Source organism: Anomaloglossus baeobatrachus, assembly GCF_048569485.1.
Source record: "Anomaloglossus baeobatrachus isolate aAnoBae1 chromosome 5 unlocalized genomic scaffold, aAnoBae1.hap1 SUPER_5_unloc_25, whole genome shotgun sequence".
Classification (NCBI taxonomy): Eukaryota; Metazoa; Chordata; class Amphibia; order Anura; family Aromobatidae; genus Anomaloglossus; species Anomaloglossus baeobatrachus.
The window spans coordinates 243,079-257,272 of record NW_027441801.1 but is presented as its reverse complement, the minus strand read 5'-3'; the positions used below and the strand labels follow the sequence as shown (position 1 = coordinate 257,272).

The window sequence follows — 14,194 nt, the reverse complement described above, 5'->3', positions numbered from 1 at the left end:
TCCCCATTACCTCCAGGCTCAGCATTAACCCTCAGGAGGGCAATGCCGTTGTGGCGACCAGGTCCTAGGGCGCCACACTCCCCCTTAGTTAAATTCAGTACTCCCGGACTGTAGAAACAAAACATAACATGTCATACATTTCATCCCAATATGGGAGGCACATTCTCTTTAACGTTACAATCTTAAACATTTCTATAAGAGTCCAGTGTGGCTCCCTGCCGGGTGTCCATTACACTGCTCCATGGGGGACCCGCCGCGATCAAACCCCCAACGTAGGCTCTGGGCGTGCGTCAGAGCATTGATGACCCCACTCTATGCACGCCGGACGGGTTTTTCTTCAGGGGTGTTTGAGCACACTGGTGCTAACTATGAACAATTTAGGTGTTGGCCACCCATAGTCCAGTGGCCCAATTGTCCATTTTCGCAATCAAAGAAAAAGAAAACATTTTGTGCACAACATGACAGACATTTTGCATAACTATTTACACTCTAATAAGTACTCTTTACTTTATACAGTAGACTCCCTATACCTTAGAGGGGGTTGTCCCCGAGTGCTGCGCTGGGACCTACGTAGCTCTGGTGTTTGCCCCTGACTACGTGGTGCGTCTTCTATCTCAGCACTACAGGTGGGCCTAACCCCAATAGGTAAGCGTGATGGTTGCCTTTGTGGTCTAGGAGTCGCCAAGGGTATGACAGGTTCACCACTGACAGGGGGTTGATCCTCCTGTTCCACTGCTGGCGTGTCATCTCGTGCTGGAGCGGACGATTCTTTAGGTGGATCCGGAACCTTTTCTGTTTCTGGCTCGACCAACTGCGGAAACGCCAAAACTGGTACCACTATGGCATTGTTGATTCGGGTCCAAGTTTTGTGGAACTTCCCAAGGATGGTTTGAATCATCTCCCCTTCTTTCTCTTGACTTTGGGGACTTCCTTGTACTCCTTCCATTTCTCTTTGGATTCGGCACCGTTCAGGGCACGCTTTCAGGCGGTCTCGGGAAATTGCTTGACAGGTCTTGCCTTCATCTTTGCTTATGAGGCATACCTTACTATTGTCAAAGTTGGAGGGGATAATGGTGTAGGGCTCGTTTTCCCACTGATCATCCAACTTATGCGTCTTCCGCTTCTTCTTGAGGACTTGTTCTCCAGGTGCTAAGGGAGTTGCTGGGGCTGTTTGATTGTAATGCTGTTCTTGTCTCGTTCTTGCTTGAGACAGGCTCCTTTCCACGCACTCCTGGACCTTACGGTACCGCTGCTGCCGTTCTGCATCCCAATCCTCTATTTCTTGAACCGCCTCAGGCGACACAGTCCCCATCTCAAAGTCTACAGGCAACTTGCCTGGTCTGGCTCGCATCAGGTAAGCGGGGCTGCAGTTGGTCGAATTCACTGGGATGTGGTTGTACAAGTCTACCAGGTCTGGCAACTTTTCTGGCCATTGGTTCCTCTCTTCCAGCGGTAGGGTCTTCAGCATATCAATAACCACATGGTTCATTTTCTCGCACAGTCCATTGGTCTGGGGGTGGTACGGTGTGGTTCGAATTTTCTTACAACCGTACATGTTACAGAACTCTTGGAACACTTCAGCCTCGAATGCAGGACCCTGATCCGTCAGTACCCTTTCCGGATAGCCGTGCGGTCGACAAAAGGATGCCTGGAACGCTCTAGCTGCCGTCCTGGCTGTCTGGTCCTTCACAGGCACTACTACCAGGAAACGAGAGTAATGGTCCACAATGGTGAGGGCATACACATAGCCTGACCGGCTTGGTGTTAACTTCACGTGGTCCAGGGCCACCAACTCCAGGGGCTGCTTCGTGACAATTGGCTGTAGGGGAGACCTTTGGCTGGCATCATCCTTCCGCCTCAAGTTACACGGGCCACAGTCTCGGCACCATTTCTCGATCATCTTTCTCATGTGCACCCAGTAGAACCGATCACGGAGTAAGGCCTCCAACTTCTTCCACCCGAAGTGCCCTGCGTTATCATGATACGCTGCTAGGACCATTGGAGCATCCCTCTGCGGAACCACTATCTGCCAGACAAGTTCATTTGTTCGATAGTTGACATATCTCTTGCAGAGCTTGCCCTGGTAGGTGAACAGTCGTCCCCTCTCCTTCCACAGCTGCTGGGCTTCCTCTGGAGCGTCTGGGCCAAGATGGGTCTCAGCTTGCGCTAGCTTCTCTTTGACCAATCGCACGGCCGGGTCACCATTCTGTGTTTCTTCCCAATTATGGTGGAGTAATGGATTGACCGAGACCTCGTGCTGGTTTAAGCGCTTCACTCCCACAGCATGCTCACACTGTGAAACACCCTGGTGATGGAAAGCCGGTAACTCTATCTCTTCGAGTTCATCCAGGTCTTCTCCAGACTCGGGTAAGTGAGGCATTCTGGACAGCGCATCAGCATTGTTATTCTTCTTGCCAGCCCGATACTTGATGGTAAAGTCAAAGTTAGACAGCCGGGCCATCCATCGCTGTTCCATCGCACCTAACTTGGCTGTTGCCAGGTGTGTCAACGGATTGTTGTCCGTGAAGATGGTAAACTTGGCCGATGCCAGATAGTGCTTGAAGCGTTCAGTCACTGCCCATACAATAGCGAGGAACTCCAGCTTGAAGGAACTGTAGTTTTCTGGATTCCTTTCCGTGGGCCGAAGCTTCCTACTGGCGTACGCTATTACCCTCTCTCTGCCTCCCTGTACCTGGGACAGAACTGCTCCCAGTCCCACGTTGCTGGCGTCTGTGTACAGTATAAACGGTTGGCTGTAGTCAGGGTATGCCAGAATTTCTTCTCCCGTGAGAGCCCCTTTCAGCCGGACAAAGGATGTTTCCAGTTGGCTGCCCCATTCAAATGGAGGGCTCTGCTTCTTAGCCTGCTTCGGCTGGCCCACCAGGAGATCTTGAAGGGGCGCTGCTATCTTGGTGAACCCATCAATGAACCTTCGGTAGTAGCCCACCAGTCCAAGGAACTGCCGCACCTCCTTCACCGTGGTGGGTCTTGGCCAGTCCTTAATTACCGTGACTTTCTCCGGATCAGGTGCCACGCCTTCTGCGCTGACCACATGACCCAGGTACTGTACCTTTGGCTTCAAGAGGTGACATTTGGACGGCTTGATCTTCAGGCCATATTTCGACAAGGACTCAAACACTTCTGCTAAGTGCTTCAGGTGGTCCTCATAAGTCTTGGAGTAGACTATTACGTCATCCAGGTACAGCAGCACGGTTTCGAAGTTGTGGTGGCCCAAGCAGCACTCCATCAACCTTTGGAATGTCCCTGGGGCGTTGCAGAGCCCGAATGGCATACAATTGAACTCACAGAGACCCATTGGTGTCGTGAATGCAGTCTTCTCCTTGTCCGCCTCTGCCACGGGAACCTGCCAATACCCACTGGTGAGATCCAAGGTGGAGAAATAGTTAGCTGACTTTAAGGCTGTTAGTGACTCCTCTATTCTGGGTAGTGGATAGGCATCTTTATGTGTAATGCGGTTAATTTGCCTGTAATCTACACACATTCTCATTGTACCATCTTTTTTCTTTACGAGCACTAGTGGAGCTGCCCAGGGGCTACAACTATCTCTGATAACCCCAGCCTCCTTCATTTCCCGTAACATTTCCTTGGCACACTGATACTGTGCGGGGGGTACAGGGCGGTATCTTTCTTTAATGGGATGATGATCACCCGTGGGGATTTGATGTTGAACCCCTTTCACCTGCCCAAAATCTAGGGGGTGTTTGCTGAAGACCCGCTCGTACTCCTGTACCACCCGGTAAACCCCATGCTTTTGGTGTGAGGGGGTGGAGTCGGTGCCCACATGTAATTTTTGGCACCAGTCTTCCGGCTGCCCCTTGGAGCCATTGTCTTCCGCCTGGTCGGACGGGATCAAGGGTTCCACTGCTTTAATGGTATTGTTGCTGACAGTGTACAATTTTGCCACAGTGGCATACCGGGGCAATTTGGCCTCCTCCTCCCCACAATTCAGGACACGGACGGGCACTCTCCCCTTGCGGACGTCCGCTACCCCTCTGGCTATCAGGACTCCAGGCCTACTGTCTGAATACATTGGTTCTACCAAGGCATGGTAATCCTGACCCTTGAGGCCTATTGCTGCCCGACACCATATCAACATTTCACTTCTTGGGGGTATTACAATGGGGAGGGGGTCACTTACCCTCACACTGCCAATTTCTCCTCCGGCCAGCTCTACCTGCTGCCTCCTCATCAGGGCTCGGATCTCCCTCTGTAGGGCACGCTGCTGCCCGGAGCTCGCAGTTTCAGACGCCTGTTGTAACAAAATTATCACTTCGGCAATACAATTTTCTATCACATTTGTACCAAGAGTTAGCAGTGGGTCAGATTCTTTGCGATCAATATCTACAATTATCATCCCCTGACATGGCAATTCCACCCGCCCCACTTTAATGGTTACTTCTTTGTACCCAATCTGAGGTAAGGGCTGACCATTACTGGCCACAATTGTTAAATCATCATCTGGGCCATGGTCAATGTCTGAATCGGCCCAATATCTTTTGTACAGTTTGTGGGGGATGGTTGTTACCTGGGACCCCGTATCCAGGAGGGCATTCAAAGGGATTCCATCCAGCACAATAGGAAGGACCGGTCGTCCTCCCACATACTTGCTGCGGCTGGGGGTTGAGCCGGGCTTCCTTACACCTGGGGGTCGGCTCCTGGCCCCAGGCTCGGCCCATTTAAAGGACAGCGTCGTGCAATGTGGCCCGCCTGGTTGCAGTTGCGGCAGATCGGTTGTCCTGTTGAATCGTACCGGTCTGTGTCTCTGCCTCGGGTCGGCGGAATCCTTCTCTGTCGCATCCATGGGACGTCCTCTGGGCTGGAAGCCAACTCGATTTTCGCAGGCGAGGGGGTCATTTGTAGAGACTGCACGGTCTTGGCAAGGGCAGCCACAGTCTTGGTCAGCTCCTGGACCTGTTGTCTGAGCTCCGCAGTGGGATCCTTATCCAGGGACTGCGCCTCAGCCCCTGCAGTGGCTCGTGTTGCAGGCACCACCCCGGGGTACGTGATAGCAGGAGGCCGGAGGGGTACTGGGTCATTCGGCGTAGATTCTCTCAGTACCCTGATGGCCTGGTCCTTAAACTTGGCAAAGTCCAGAGCAGGGTTCTGCAGGACCAGGATACGCAGCTGGGTCCTGTGGGCATCTGACAGGAGCCCCTCTATGAACTGCTCAGTTAGGAGTTTGTCTTCTTCACGTACACTCTCTGGGTCCACCTGTTTAACTGCTTTCAGGGCCTCTTGCAGGTTTAGGGCATAGTCCCTTATGCTGTCTGTGGCCCGCTGCTTGCACCCAAAGAATCTCATCTTTATCTCTGCTGCGGTGCGAGTGTCAAACGTACTCTTTAGCTTGGCCAGTATCTGGGCTGCTGTCCCTTTATCTGTATCAGGCCATGACTTCGCTTCACGCTGGGCTGCGCCGGCTAGCTGCCCCATTAATATGCCCACCTTCTGGCTCTCAGTCAGCGGATACACCCGGAATAAGCTGTGCAGGCTTTCTCTGAAGTCACTCAAGGTATGGGACTCCCCGGAGTATTGCGGCAGCCATTCTGCTCCCGGTATGTATGGCATGGTGATCGGCATTACCGGCGCTACAGTGGGGGCCGGGGCGACGGCGACTGGGATTGCTTCTGCTGGTGCTGCGGCGTCTCGGGCTATGGCAGCCACCTGCCCTCCCTCTGAGTCGGACATCTTCCTCCCCCTTAGTGAACCTTACCAGGCTCCGTTCACTTTTCAAATTTTCTTCCGGGTCGCGCGGGGTTAACAGCGCTCTGCTCTGATGGCGCGCTCCCTTCGCGCCCTTTGTCAGGCACGCCCCCCTTCTTCCTGCGCTTGGCGAGGCTAATGGCGGCGGTGGTCTGCAGCCAGTACACAGTCTTTTAAGCACAATTCCGGCAGGCGCACAGTACCCGGTGGGACCGGGCACGAAATCCTGTTCGTGACGCCAAAAATTGACTCGCCCACCCCAGGGCTATGGGACACCCGGTGCCGGGCCGGACTAGTCCGGTGGTAGTCAGTGGTGGCTGGGCCCGGCTCCGTGGCCCTGGTGGGTGTCAGTTGAATATGTGGCTTGCTTGTTAATGGTTGTGTTCGTGACGCCACCTGTGGCATGCGGCTATTAAGCCGCCGCTGCTGTGTAAGGCCTCCGGGGTGATGAAGTGGCAGCAATGTTGGTACTGCTCCCCACAGGTGGAGCAATGCCCGGGGCACAGTTGGTGCTTGTGAAAGTCTATGGTGCTGTGTGACTAACACGGTGCAGGGCCGACAGGCGAGGAAAGAACCAGGCACAAACAACAGTCTCTTTACCTTTTCCTCTTTTACTCTGGGAACAGTCCAGTCCTGGGAGACCGTTACAGGTGGTGATGGGGATCCGGTCGGCCTGGAAGTACTTGGGGTGATCTTTCTGGCCAGCTGAGTATGAGGCCTACTCCTGTACCTTTCTTGGTGATGATAGGACCCTGCTTCTCTGAATCCAGCAATGGCCCTCTTCGCTGCTGGGACCAATAGCACGTCCCTTCCCTCTGTAGGTGGCTGCGCAGGCCCACTCCCTGGTGCTTCTCCGCTGGGGTCCACACCGGGCCCTGATGCTGCAGCTGTACCTTGGATGTGTCTGGGCCAGGGGCTTGCAGCTCCCCTGCCCTTCGGATTCGGCTACCAGGGACGGATTTTATACCCTGGCAACCACAGACTCCGATGTCCGAGTCTCTCTGCTGCCTCTCAGCTACTCCTGCTTCTCTGGGCCAAACTGCTCCAGCTCTAGGCCCCAGATTCACAGGACAGCTCACTCTGTGTCTGTTCACTTCTGCTGCTCCCTACAGACTAACCAACTCCTCCCCCAGGTCAGGCTTAAGGAAGCTCCCTGAAACTTCAGGTTCAGAGCTCCCCCTACTGGCCTGAGGGAGAAACTGCGGTGGATGTTAACTTACTGGCCAGTAGATTTCCCCATTACCTCCAGGCTCAGCATTAACCCTCAGGAGGGCAATGCCGTTGTGGCGACCAGGTCCTAGGGCGCCACATTTGCATGGTACCTCTCCCTATAGACAGCATGCAAAGCGCACGGAAGAAGTGACATGTCACTTCTTAGAACGCAGCGATTCGGGCAGCAGCCCAATCGCTGCGTTCTAATATGCCACGTGCGCACGGCTCCTGCACAATCTCCATAGATTGTGCAGGGGACGCAGGACGCATGCAGTTACGCTGCGGTGCAGATCGCAGCGTAACTGCATGTAATATGCACACAAGCGCACATAGCCTTAGGGTTCCCATAAGTTGTATTCTGAAGTAGAATGTTTAAGGACCTTAGATGACTTCAGAGTCTTGACATGATGTAACCAAAGGTCTCTTAATTGCAGAAGTCTAAAAGAACTGAACAGGACACAGGCTGGCATGCAGGACTGGCATTAGGGTAAAGGGAGAGTGTGGTGCCCCTGACCTGGTCAGGCGCCACTGAGTACTGCACCCATGCTGGGGCAGTGCTTCCAGGTAATCCTGAAGGCTGGAATAGGGTGTGTACGCACAGACACATAGCAACCAGGTCTCCCACACCTTGAGAGGGGACCCTTGGGCAGACCCAAGAGGGGGCTTGCCTCCACATCTCAGCAAGGGGTGTAGGGGGAGGAGCTGGAAGCTAGGTTGCAGCGGCTGTCAGGAAAGAAGAAAGGAGAGAGCCTGTCTGAGAGGAAAGTGCGGCAGTCGCAAGTGGGACGTGCGCTGCCACTAGTAAAACCTTGCACGTGAAGTAGCCGTTAGCGGGGTAGAACGGTCATCAGCAAATCAGTCTGAAAGACACCTGAAGAGAGGCAGTCGAGTACGGGGACTACTGGTGGCTAGGCACGCACGGGGAACAGGTCCCTAGAGTAGACGTCCATTTACTGATTTGCTAAACCTGCTGGTGAGGGGAACAACAAGTGCTGCACCAACTAGAGTCCGAGCCTCAGTAGCAACGAGGGGGCCTATAAGGAGGATCGAGGCTGGAGCCATCTTCCTTGGTCCACGCTGCCGGCAAACGGGCCAAAATGGGGAGAAAAGGCAGTAGCGACTTCCCTTGATGAATCCCACGGTACTTTAAGTCAGGGGTTATCCGAAACAAGAAGTGCTAGGAAGGCGAGTTAACGGTTACCCTTAGACCGGCCTAAAGGATACCTGGTTCCACCTGGTCTAATCTCGCTCAGGTACCTCACAAAACTTCAAAAGTGAGTAAACAAGTTGAAAGACTCATTGGACTGAGACTGAGTTATTCTGAGACCTGTTGTTCTATACACCCGAGCCCCAGGGCCAGCCTCACTCACGGGAGGCCACACCACCCGACTGCAGACTCCATCAGCCCCAGACGCTCGTTAAACCTGCAGTGGCGGTCACCCATAACCCTGACCGCAAACCGTGAGTGGTGGCACGACTCCTATACATATAAAACTGACATACCTGTTGCCAGAGATAACCAAGTGAAGACCCTGTGGCGTCCCTGGAGGTGGAGTGATGTCCCGGAGGCGACCGCTACGGGTGGGCGTCACAAGAGCAAACTGGACAAATTCACAGGCCCCCATTCTCCTAGGGCCCGGTGTTTATATGATGATTATAGGACTGCTTAAGGACCCTGTTGACATCATGTCATGTGATCAAAGATCTCTTAAAGGGAAACGCACCAGTTTTTTGACTGTTAAACCAAAAGTGTCACCTTCTGCAGCTCCTGGGCTGCATTCTATGAAGGTGCACCTTGTTGCTGTCCCCACTTGCAGACCACAAAAAGAACTTTATAAAATATAACCGTTTTGTATGCTAATGAGCTTTGTTGGCCAGATGGGAGGGCTCTATTTCGGCTCCTGTCCCTACTTTTGGCCTTGCTCGCCGGCCTCCTGTCATTATTGACACGCCGCAATCATCATGCACGCTGCTGGCCAAGTCTCGCGCAGGCTCAGTTCGCTCTGCCCATATCGCGGGCCGAGCAAAAAACAGTTTCCCTCACGTGCCGGTGATGTATCTGTGCCAGCGCGAGACTTGGCCAGCGGCGTGTATGATGACGGCGGCGTGTCAATCATGACAGGAGGATGGCAAGCAAGGCCAAAAGGAGGGACAGGAGCCAAATAGAGCCTGCCCATCTGGCCAACACAGATCATTAGCATACAAAACAGTGAGATTTTATAAATTTCTTTTTGTGGTCTGCAAGTGGGGACAGCAACAAGGTGCACCTTCATAGAATGCAGCCCAGGAGCTGCAGAAGGTGACACTTTTGGTTTAATAATCAAAAAACTGGTGACAGGTTCCCTTTAATTACAGAAGTCTAAAGCTGAAAAGTCGACAGGCTGGTGTCTGTGTGTGTTAACGCCAATTTTAACCAGCTTTGCCAAAATGGGCAGAGCACGGCCAGAAGAAGTGTGTGATGCCATCGCTTCTCTAATAACAAAATTATTATAATTATTATTATGATGCCACCGCTTCTCTAATTTGTAACAAACTGTGGCATTCCCTATTACAGAAATCTCACTCCAGTCCCTGACATCATTTTTCAGTGTCTATGGCCGGTCTTGATGATTTGGAGCCCTAATGTTTATCTGCACAGACCGCAAGACCCTGCTACCTACTTTGGCGTCGAACCACAGGCTTGAAAATAAGACAATAGTGTGCACACACTTAGAATTATAAGAATGGGGGAGGTGCTAGTGTAAGAGGATCAAAAATCCCTGAAAAATGCAGGAAGATCCTTGAAGTAATTAATGCATATATCTTAAGAGTGGGCTCATAAAATGAATATGTGCTCCAGATGCATTAATTACTTCAAGGATCTTCCTGCATTTCTATACAGGCGATTAATTTTCCCTAACTGCCCAGGAAGGACGGGATATTCCTACCCTGAACTCCACTGTGGAGGGAACAGGAAAAACCTCACCGTATTGCCATTTTTTTTTATTAATGCGATTAATGTGATCAAGGTCCTGGAGGACCGAAACGTTAATTGTCGCAAGTGTCGCATGTCTTTCATTTGTTGCTATCTTGCCTTCTGTATTAAAAATCTATTAGCATTGAGAAAAAGAGTTATATCTTTATTCATTCTTGCCCACTGAGAGTGCAGTGTTATATTTATGTATGAACTACAGGCTTGGGCAGGGTAACAAGAGTTATTGTCTGCTGGGCTGCTTGTTACTGTCCTTGATCACATGCTGTAGTGGAGCCAGTGTCATTTGCTCCCCTTCTGTATATGCTGGCTGGACTTTTCTATTAATGCCAGGTATAGGTTACCTATACTAGTCTGGTGAGGTGTTGTGATCCAGACTTACGGGTGGTTGTTGTGTGGTATTGCTGTGAGCTGTTCTGGTGTTAACCCTTGTTGTCTTTTTGTTGCTGCCTTCCTTCTCTTGCTTTTCTCCTTAGTCTCTCACTGTTTATTTCTGTGAGTTTGCAATGTGTCCCGTCTGTCTTAGGCTGTGTCCGCACTTTGCGTTTCCACCTGCGTTTTAGGTCCGTTTGAACTGCAGCGTTTTCATGCCAAAAGGCATGCGTTTTGATTTTCCAGCAAAGTCTATGGAAAATGTGGATTTCCTGTCTGCACTTTGTTTTTAAAAACGCAGTGTTTATTTTGTGGCAAAAACCATGCGTTCAAAGAAGCAGCATGTCAATTGTTTTTGCCATTTTGGGTGCGTTTTGCTAACATTGAAGTCAATGAGAAATGGCAAAAACCAAGAAACATCAAAATTCCAGCGTTTTACCTGCTTTTCAAGTGCAGAAATCATGCGTTTTGAACTTTAAAAACGCATGCTTTTTGAACATTTAAATAATGAAATCATAAGTCCCTTTACACAGACACACAGTCCGACAATTTAATTAAAGAAAATTATTATTTTTTGGCTATTTTTGCGATAAATTTAATATTACCGCAATAATTATATGAAATATATCTATTTCCTTTTTTTCCTTAAAAATATAGATTTGTTTCTTTTTTTTCCTTTTTTTCATTAAGTTTGACTGTTTCAACTTTATTAAGCAGTGTCTTTATGTTCAAAACGCATCTATCAAAACGCAATTGAAAAGCATCTAAAAAGCGCTAAAAACGCATCAAAAACGCGGTAAATACGCATGCGTTTTTAGCGCAATTTTGTGGTCAAAAGCAACTTTGGGCAAAATCAATTATTGCCAGAGGGTGCGTTTTGACATGCGTTTTGGATGACGCAAAGTGCGGACATAGCCTTAATCTGTGTTTCCATCACATGCCTGCCCCTTCCTTCCCCAGGGATATAACAGATTAGATCTGGTCAGGAAATGTAGTAAGGCATGGGACTCCGCCATCTCCAACTTCAGGGGTAATCCAGAGGTTAGGAATAGCTTAGGGTGCCCTAGTATGAAAGACAGTATAGGAGCCCCCTGTCCCTCATTATCCTGCAGTCACATTGTGACAATCAATCAGATTACTGTAGCACATTCCAGAGAACTGGTGATAAGAATGGGAGATCCAAATTAACGAAGATGTAACTCTTAGATGTCGAAATTGGAAAACAGATTCAGAATACATGTTTTGCTAATTTAATTTCTGATGTTATGGTTTAAAAAAAATAAGTGTACTTTCAAGATAATATCATTATAAACTAATAACATTGTGTTTATTTTCGCAGATGACTGTATTGGGAGTTTACATGGACCTCCAATATCTTCAGAATTTATAACAGATGATGAATGTATCACACATGATACATATGAAGAGCATGCTGTTGTCCCAAATATACCTCCAGCCCTTCCTTGGAAAGCTCTATCATCTGATCTTTTCAAACAAGTCCAAAATTCCGATTTATCACAGAATTGTAAGCAAAATAAAAGTTACAGAAGGGATGTGGAACATGAAATGGCTCCTACAAGAGAGAAACCATTTTCATGTTCTCAGTGTGGGAACTGTTTTATTCACAAATCACACCTTACTAGACATCAGAAAATTCACACAGGGGAGAAACCATTTTCATGTTCAAAATGTGTGAAATGTTTTACCAGGAAATCAAATCTTGTTGCCCATCAAAAAACTCACACAGGTGAGAAGCCATTTTCATGTTCAGCATGTGGGAAATGTTTTACTGGGAAATCAAATCTAGTTGCCCATCAAAAGGTTCACACACATGAAAATCTGTTTTCATGTCCAGAATGTAAGAAAGGTTTTGCTCGAAAATCAAACCTTATTTATCATCAAAAATATCACAAAGGGGAGAAGCCATTTTCATGTTCAGAGTGTGGGAAATGTTTTATTTACAAATCAGACCTTCTTGGACATCAGAAAACTCACACAGGGGAGAAACCATTTTCATGTTCAGAGTGTGGGAAATGTTTTATTCATAAATCAAAACTTGTTAGACATCAGAAAATTCACACAGGGGAGAAGCCATATTCATGTTCAGAATGTGGGAAATGTTTTATTCTCAAATCAGAACTTGTTAGACATCAGAAAATTCACACAGGGGAGAAGCCATTTTCATGTTCAGAGTGTGGGAAATGTTTTGTTTGGAAATCAGATCTTGTTACGCATGAAATATCTCACACAGGGGAGAAGCCATTTTCATGCCTGGAATGTGGTAAATGTTTTACTAGGAAATCAACTCTTGTTAACCATGGAAAGGCTCACGCAGGGGATAAACCATTTTTATGTTCTGAATGTGGAAAATGTTATTCTCAGAAATCAGATCTCATTAAACATCTGAAGAAGCCGCACATGGAAGGAACCTTTATCATGTTGTGAATAATTGAAATGTTTAACTGGTAAATCAATTCTTATTGACCATGAGAAAACCCACACAGTAGAGGAGCCATTCTTGCATTCACAATTGTGCAAATGTTTTTATCATTAGTCAGGTTCTGTTGTCAGATGAGTATAATGGGAGAAGCCATCATGATGTACCATAATTCAAAGGGTTTTATCCTAAAATCAATTGCTCAAGTAAGAATTGGTCAGGGAAAGCACCATTTTCTTTCTTTTTAAATTTACTGTATTATTATGACCATAAGACACACCTAGGTTTTAGAGGAGGAAAATAGGGAAAAGTATGTAGCAAAAAATATAGTCATGATGCACTTATGGCGGGGAATCTGCTGCTAACTATTATGGGGGCAATATCCCCCAATTCTATACTAATGTCCCCCATCCTGGGCCACTTTCAGTTCCATGTGTCGATCATTCTGGTGTATATGTGGTTCTTCCTAGTAAATATGTTCCCTATCTTTGTCTTCTCCTGGTGTATATGGCTCGCATCCTGGTATATCTGGCGCTTATCCTGGGCTCATCCTGGTATATATGATCCCTATCCTGGTATATATGCCTCACATCCTGGTATGTATAGCTCTCATCCTGGTATATATGGCAATCATCATGGTATATATAGCCTTCATTCTGGGCTCATCCTGGTATATATGATCCCCATCCTGGTATATATGGTGCTCATCCTGGTATGTATAGCTCTCATCCTGGTAAATAAGGCCCTCATCCTGGGCTCATGCTGGTGCATATGGTCCCCATCCTGGGCCCATTCTGGAATATGTCATTTACAGTGCCTACAAGTAGTATTCAACCCCCTGCAGATTTAGCAGGTTTATACATTCGGAATTAACTTGGCATTGTGACATTTGGACTGTAGATCAGCCTGGAAGTGTGAAATGCACTGCAGCAAAAAAGAATGTTATTTCTTTTTTTTTTTTTTTTTTTTTTAAATTGTGAAAAGTTTATTCAGAGGGTCATTTATTATTCAACCCCTCAAACCACAAGAATTCTGTTTGGTTCCCCTAAAGGATTAAGAAGTATTTCAGGCACAAAGAACAATGAGCTTCACATGTTTGGATTAATTATCTCTTTTTCCAGCCTTTTCTGACTAAATTAAGACCCTCCCCAAACTTGTGAACAGCACTCATACTTGGTCAACATGGGAAAGACAAAGGATCATTCCAAGGCCATCAGAGACAAGATCGTGGAGGTTCACAAGGCTGGCAAGGGGTACAAAACCCTTTCCAAGGAGTTGGGCCTACCTGTCTCCACTGTTGGGAGCATCATCCGGCAGTGGAAGGCTTATGGAACTACTGTTAGCCTTCCACGGCCTGGACAGCCTTTGAAAGTTTCCACCCGTGCCGAGGCCAGGCTTGTCCGAAGAGTCAAGGCTAACCCAAGGACAACAAGGAAGGAGCTCCGGGAAGATCTCATGGCAGTGGGGACATTGGTTTCAGT

The 14,194-nt window shown here is 48.5% G+C and overlaps 1 protein-coding gene and 1 pseudogene across 1 annotated transcript in view; one reads left to right on the top strand and one right to left on the bottom strand.

Moving 5' to 3' along the window:
• The window catches only part of LOC142259080 (uncharacterized), a 123,341-nt gene extending 109,681 nt beyond the window's left edge, over nucleotides 1–13,660 (top strand). The window contains exon 4 of the mRNA XM_075331599.1: nucleotides 11,910–13,660. Coding sequence (XP_075187714.1) covers nucleotides 11,910–12,721 — 812 coding nt within the window. The 3' untranslated portion in view covers nucleotides 12,722–13,660. The remainder of the gene's footprint in view (nucleotides 1–11,909) is intronic.
• LOC142259083 (uncharacterized) overlaps nucleotides 1–14,194 on the bottom strand; it is a 113,764-nt pseudogene that overhangs the window by 55,182 nt on the left and 44,388 nt on the right.